The sequence below is a fragment of the Suricata suricatta genome, chromosome 3 (assembly GCF_006229205.1).
Source record: "Suricata suricatta isolate VVHF042 chromosome 3, meerkat_22Aug2017_6uvM2_HiC, whole genome shotgun sequence".
In the NCBI taxonomy this organism is placed as follows: Eukaryota; Metazoa; Chordata; class Mammalia; order Carnivora; family Herpestidae; genus Suricata; species Suricata suricatta.
The window spans coordinates 53869-60420 of NC_043702.1; the positions used below are offsets into that span (position 1 = coordinate 53869).

General features: G+C 61.1%; 1 protein-coding gene across 1 annotated transcript; it reads right to left on the reverse strand.

Annotated features, from left to right (window-relative positions):
* Window positions 1-1081: 1081 nt before the first annotated feature.
* On the reverse strand, window positions 1082-5043 carry RTP5 (receptor transporter protein 5 (putative)). The gene is made up of 2 exons (XM_029932879.1): window positions 4757-5043; window positions 1082-2864 (listed from the first exon to the last, which is right to left on the reverse strand). Exons 1-2 carry the CDS (start codon window positions 5041-5043, stop codon window positions 1382-1384), a joined length of 1770 nt encoding a protein of 589 aa, XP_029788739.1. The 3' UTR covers window positions 1082-1381.
* Between the last annotated feature and the right edge of the window lie 1509 nt (window positions 5044-6552).

The following is a 6552-nucleotide window of genomic DNA, read 5'->3' on the forward strand; positions in this document are numbered from 1 at the left end:
GACACCCAGGAAGGTCTTCACACCAGTGTAGTGGGATGCTCAAGGTCGCAGGGTGGTACCTGCCCCAGCACAGAGGGCTCTCACCCGGTGTAGACAGCACCCTGAGCTGGGTCCTGCCTTTCCAGGGAGGCTCTCACCCCGTGTAGACAGGGACTCGGAGGGTCTGTGTTTAGGTCGGCCTCAGGGCCGCAGCGGTGTCAGGTGAGGGCTGACTGAGGCTGGCTGAGGTCTGCAGATCACCTTCCAGAACCGCTGGTATTTGAAGCCTCACAAGCACATCTTCTGTCCCAGCCAACAGTGTCGGTGTAGGAGTCCCCCTCTCCCCGTGCCTCCCCCCCGACACACACCTGGAGGATCCAGGTCTGGCCAGAGGGCAACTGGGCAGAGCCCTTGATGAAGGTTTCCATACATTCAAACCCCCCCCAACAAGGCAAGACTTCCCCAGACCCTCTTCATTGACCCCCGGCTTCCCAAGTCTCAGGCCTGGGGCTTCCTGCAGACAACTCCGCACCTCCCTGGGGCCTTAGGGGCCAGGCCCTGCCTGGAGGAGAAGGGCACGGTCTCGTGCCCGCACCTGGCTGGGGACCGCGCAGCCCAATGCCCCTGCCCCTTAGAAGCAGGCTGTGGCCTGAAGTGGGGATCCAGAGTGTGGCTGGTGGCGTGTTTCGGTTTCTGGCGTGGACGGCCCTCCTCCCACCGCAGCTGTGCTGTCGTGCGCAGGGCCCTGAGGCGAGCTCAGGGTGGGGAGGCTCCTTCAGTACAAGTGCCTGCTGGGGGTCACCAGCCACGGCGCAAGGGGACTTCCGTTCTTCCCCAGAGCAGGCAGAGTGTGGCAGGTGACCTGCTCCAGGAGAGTCCCAGGGGTCCACACAGGAATGCGGCTCGTGCTCTGCCCACGGCCCTGTGCCCACAGCACAGGCTGGTCCCAGTGACCCATCCCAGCGCACCCCGCCAGGAGTCCCGAAGCCATCAGGGGAGCGGGTGCTGGGCGCAACCCAGTCCCCACAAGGGTGTGCCCACCACCCCCTCCCACCTCAAAACCCTCTCCTGGGTGCTGGCTCCCGGGCAACCACGAGCACTGTGCGGCTTTTCCTTTTAACTTTTATTTTGTTGGATTGTAACACTCACAGACAAGCGCCCGGAGCACACATGGGCAGCTCAGTGGACAATCACTGTGCAGACATCCACGAAGCCACAATTCACATCAAGGACGGAACACACACAGAAGCGGGAGGAAGAGGGGAGGCCACGGACAGCCCTCAGAGGCCCCAGCTCGGGGAGAGCAGGGGACCTAGGGGTGCGGGCGGGGGCAGGGGACCCTGGGCGGCCCTGCTGGAGGGGCCCCGGGGGGAGCCGGGGGGCGTCAGCCTCACCCTGGCCATCAGGGGCTGAACTTGTACAGGTACATAATCCACAGGATGCAGACGGTCATGGACACCCAGACCCACACCTCTTCGTAGGGGTCGAAGCGGGGCCTGCAGCAGCTGTCCTCCCAGCACGGGTCCTCCTCCCAGCCGGGCTCGGAGCAAGGCCTGCCCAGCCTGGCCCACGGCCGCCTACCCTTCTGCTGAGGGCCTTGGGGGGCCAGGCCACTCCTCGGGGAGCCGCCGGCAATAGAGTGGGGGCCCATGTGCTTTATGATGTTGAAGACGGAGAAGGGGATGGTGACGGAGCCCTCGCTGATGGTGACCGGCCTGCGGGTGTGGGGCTCCCGGCCACGGCCCCCATCCTCCTTCTCTTTGCCTTGGGTGGCGCTGGCAGAAGCATCCTTGCCCTTGCCTCCGTCAGTAAAGATGAAGGGGAAGGTGACGGAGCCATCAACGAAGGGGAAAGAGTCGTCCTCTATGACGATGTTGGCCAGAGACGAGGGGAAGGTGACAGAGCCCTCTCCGTCATCCGTGAGCCCGATGAGATAGGACACTGGCATCGAGTTGCGCCTCGTGGTGCGGAAGCCATTGCTGCCAGGGACAGCGCCCTGACCTTGGTCAGGATCGGTGAGGCTGGAGATGGAGCCCCGGCCCTTGAAGATGAAGCCTTTGAGCTGGAAGGGCCTGATGCTGTTGATGAGGAGGCCACGGCCGTGGAAGACAGGACGCCTGATCCTCACCAGGAGGGCTCTGCCCTTGGGCGTGGCGCCGGGATTGGTGGGCAGGTAGATGGAGCCCTCGCCAATGAAGAGGGGCTCACGGGGGTCCGCCGCTTGGCGGGCCCCCCCCCCGGGACTGACACCACCCTCGGCATCAGCACCGGGCCCCCTGTCCCTTCCCAGTTTCACGAGGGAGAAAGGGACGGTGACTATGTCGTCGTCTTGATTGAAGAAGTCGCTGCTTTCAGAAATGGGGTTCCTGATGAAGTCGGACACGGAGAGAGGGATGCTGATAGAGTTGGGGGTGTAGCCCCGGGAGCGGTCGACCACAGGCCCGCTGCCAAGGGTGAGCAGCTGCCTGCCAGAGGCCGCGGTGGCCATGCCGTCACCCCCGTACAAGGTGTACCTGCCCTTGATGGTGCTGGGGCTCTTGACCTCGGGCCCCCAGGCCGGGTCCGGGGGCTTCTGGAAGAAGCAGACCCCCAAGTCGCAGGCCTCGCAGCGCTCGCCGAAACAGACCTCGGGGCACTGCTCCGCGCTGAGGCTCTCCCCGTAGCACTTCTGCAGGATGAACAGGACCAGCTTGCTAAGGAAGAGCCGCACATTCAGGAGGCTGGCCTGGCAGGGCCCCTGGTCGCCCGGCGGACACAGCCGGCAGCGCTGGCCCCAGAGGCGCATCTTCACCAGCCCCAGCCGGCTGGCCTCGTCGAACCACACGTGGAAGAGGATGTGCACGTGAGCTGAGGACCAACCCCACTGGCAGCGGCCGCACTGGAGCCTGCGTAGAACAGAGGCGGCCGTGAGCGAGCAGCAGGCGGGGGATGAGCCAGAGCCCCCTCCGTGAAGGGACAGCAGGCCGGTGCACACTGATTGCCTGCAGCCCATAATCCGGAAAGCCGAAAAGCAAACTCCTTTCTGTCACTCTAGCACTAAAACCAAAAGCCTGCTCAGGGATGGAGCCCTTGGGGGTCACTGCGCTTGCTGCTCGCTGCTGTGTTCAGCTGCTTCTCTGTTTCAGACTCAGGCTCAGCTGCCCTGAGGACATGTCACCAGGAGCAAAGCACACCTGTGGGCCCCTAGTGGGGGTGGGGAGGAGCAGCTCTGTGGGTGCCTGGTGTGGGTGATGGAGAACAGTCCTGTGGGCACCTGGTGGGGTTGGGGGGGGAGCAGCCCTGTGGGCCCCTGGTGGGGGTGGAGGGGGAGCAGCCTTGTGGGCACCTGGTGGGGGTGGGGGGAGCAGCTCTATGGGCACCTGGTGGGGGTGGGGGGGAGCAGCCCTGTGGGCCCCTGGTTGGGGGGGAGCATCTGCTATGGTTCAGTTGTGCAGACAAACGTGAGGAGGCCCTAGAGGGAAGAGCCCCATCCCAGAGGAAAGGAGGTGATAGGGAAATGAAGTTGGGGTGCAGGGATCTCTGGAGAGCTGGGAGGGGCTGGGAGCTCCCAGCAGGACAGTGAGGGAGCCCCTGGACTGGTCCAGTCTGATCTAAACACGTGAGCAAGAGAGCCAGGCACCAGCCCTCCCGGGGCTGAGGAAGGTGCTGCTCTGGGGTCTCAGCGGCCTCACGCTCCAGGGCCAGGCAGGTGGGCCCCCTCTCCCTCACGTCCCCGACGATGACCACACACCGAGCATTTCCCAGGCAGCACGGCCGCTGGTGAGGACGGGCTACACAAGCTCGGGCCATGGCACCCTGCAGCCGCAGGTGGCCGGGGAGCACCCACACTTCCAACTTCATTTCAGAGGGTCCATCAGCACGTCAAGGGCCGTGTGTGGCCAGCGGTGGCCATGTTGCAGGACGTAGGGCTGTGCCGTGTGACCACGCTGGTGTCTCTGCACAAAAGCTGAAAACCAACTAAACAGTGTTTATGACCCTCAACCACCAGTCTTAGGCAGCTCTTCCACTTGGCCAGGGGACAGTAACGTGTTTCTCCCAACACCTGTGAGAGCCGGCAGGCCGCCAGACACCTGGCCCAGGGTCTTCAGATGTTGTGTCAGAGCGAGGCTGCCCACAGAGCCCCCTGGTGAGCTGTGAAGCCCCCTCTCCCACTGACTCCTGTCCCTGCAGGCCTGGCCCGTCCCCACTGCCATCATCACGAGGAGTGGGGCTCGCATAGTGACCGCCACAACATGGGGTCCCAGCCTGGCCCCTGCTTGTCTGAAGCCCAGGCCAGGCACAGCCCCCCACCTTGGCCTTTGGCCCCTTCGGTCACAGTCAAAACTCTGCTTCCCATCTTTCAGTTTCCTCTGCAAGGCAGGATATGACCACAGTCACCTGCCCATCCCCATGTCAGCGCTGCCATGGAAACCAGGAGGTGCTGCAGTGACCAAATAAGCCTTCCACACGTGGGTGGCCACGTCACCCCACCAGTACCCCCCCTCCATCTGCAGGGCCCTGACTGGGGTGACCAGCACTGCCCAGCGTGCCAGCACTGAAAGTGACAGAACAGAGGCTGTTCCCCAACACCCTCACTTCCTGGAAGGGAGGACGAGCTCTGGGCAAACCTACCTGTTGGGGCCAAGAGCAGGCTGGACGTGTGCCCCTCTTCCCTGTCCACAGGGCCTGGGCCACAGCTGGCCCAGCCTCTGGACTCAGGGCCAATCGAGGGCAGTGCTTAAACAGCTTCTGCCCCTCGCCCCCCAGCACCCACAGGAAGCCCCCACCCTCAGCGCACCTTGAAAGCCCCCTTAGCCGGTACTGAAAACCGCCGCTCTCCATGTGCCCGGATGCCAGGTTCTCCTCAGGCAGCAGCTCCCAAGTGTCCTGGGGTTTCCTCTTGGCCATCAGCTGGGCCAGGGTGCTGGCCCACACGTCCACCCCGTCCATGCTGGCGCCGGGCTCCGCAGTGCAGTCTGCTGGCTGCGCTGGCTGGAGCGCGCTCTCTCTCTCTCGGAAGCGCTGGGAGCCCACATCCAGCACCCTCAGCAGCCAATCGCTGTCCTGACAGCCAGCAGTCTCCATGGCAACCGGGTCTGTCTCTGAGGAATGAGAAAAAGGCCTTTTTTCTATCTTCTAGAATGTTTTTTATTACGCAGCAATAAATTTTCATTTCAGAAAAAACTAGAAACAGACAGATAATTAGACAGGAAAAAAATACAACACAATGAAAGCGTACATCATGATCTCTGAGGTGCTGACATCCACACATTTTCCAAGCACATACATGTATCAATTTTCGTATCTATTTTTCATGAACAGGAAATCACACTAAACATATTATCGTACAGCGTGGCCTCTGTACCCCACGACGCGGCCGACGGTCCATACTCCTCCGTCTGTAAATGTGTCACATCTTTCCAGTCCGAGGCTGCACTCAGTCTTCGTGCTCCGCCCCCGCCCTGCCCAGGCTCATTCTTTGCCATCAGAAACAAGGCTGTGAGGAACTTTATGGAACATCTATCATTGCAAATTTCCCCATGGTTTTTTTTTTTCAAACCTTTATTGGCTAGAAACATAAAACACGTAGGTAAAATCTGGCTGAAACATAATGCTTCACAAGCTGTTATAAAGATCTAGCACGGCACCTCCCAAACTCCCTGCGGGCTGCTCCCGCGGAGGCTCCGCTGGCTGGGGACCCTGTGGGGCTCTGACGCCTGAGACTTTTCCTTTGGCCGCTTTGAGCTTTCTGTCACAGGAGGCCTGCAGGACACATGCTGTGCGTGTCTGGGCCTCCACCTTCACCTGGACAGACAGGAGCATCACTGAACCAAGCCGCCTTCATGTGCATGGATGTGCTGTGTGCGCTGTGGCCTCCAGATGAGGGTCACGGCACCTGCTAGATATTCATCTTCAGGACCACTTCTGCCGCTGTGGCAAGCGGGCTACGTGGGCCTTTCCCACAGCCTAGACCTCCCCGGTTCTCACCGCCAGCCTGTCCCCGGTCCCTGTGCCTCCTGGCCCTGACCACCTGTCCCCAGGTGCCTGCTCTCCAGGCTCAGTGTGCGTGCGCTGTTTCAAATCTCTCTTCCCAGCCCTCCGGGAGTTCAGATGCTGCACTCTGGTCCCCTGCATTGTGGGTGGTCCGAGAAGCCCCAGTGTGTGACATGAACCAACACCCTCAGAGGGTAGAGCAAGCCTCAGGCCCTGTGGCCCTGAACTCTGTGTGACCCTTACTTGCACGCAGAACAAACTTTCTCCCTTCTCAATGACTTCTCATTGGTTGATGTTCGTATCATATTTTGCATTTCTGAAACTTCTTGTCTCTCTCAGTGATGTGACATCTGTCATGAGATAGGAAAGGAAATTACTGGGACGTGCTTCTGGGAAGGCTCCGTAGTACAGGACAGGCTAGCTGGGGGAAGACCTACTTCTGCATCCCTGCTGTGCCTGGCATCTGTTCATCCATGCAGAGATGATGACCTGAACTCCTGAAGCCCTCTTAGACCATGAGGTGACTTTCCGATGCAGCCATGTGTGGAAAAAGCAGAAAAGGAACACTCTGGATCTGACAGTTGGCGTCACCATATCACT

Excerpts from the sequence above, each read along its gene's own strand:
- RTP5 (XM_029932879.1), bottom strand. The coding sequence starts at position 5,043 with ATGGAGACTGCTGGCTGTCAGGACAGCGATTGGCTGCTGAGGGTGCTG. Across the intron at positions 2,865-4,756 it reads CGGCTAAGGGGGCTTTCAAG|GCTCCAGTGCGGCCGCTGCC; the intron begins GTGCGCTGAGGG and ends TGTTCTACGCAG.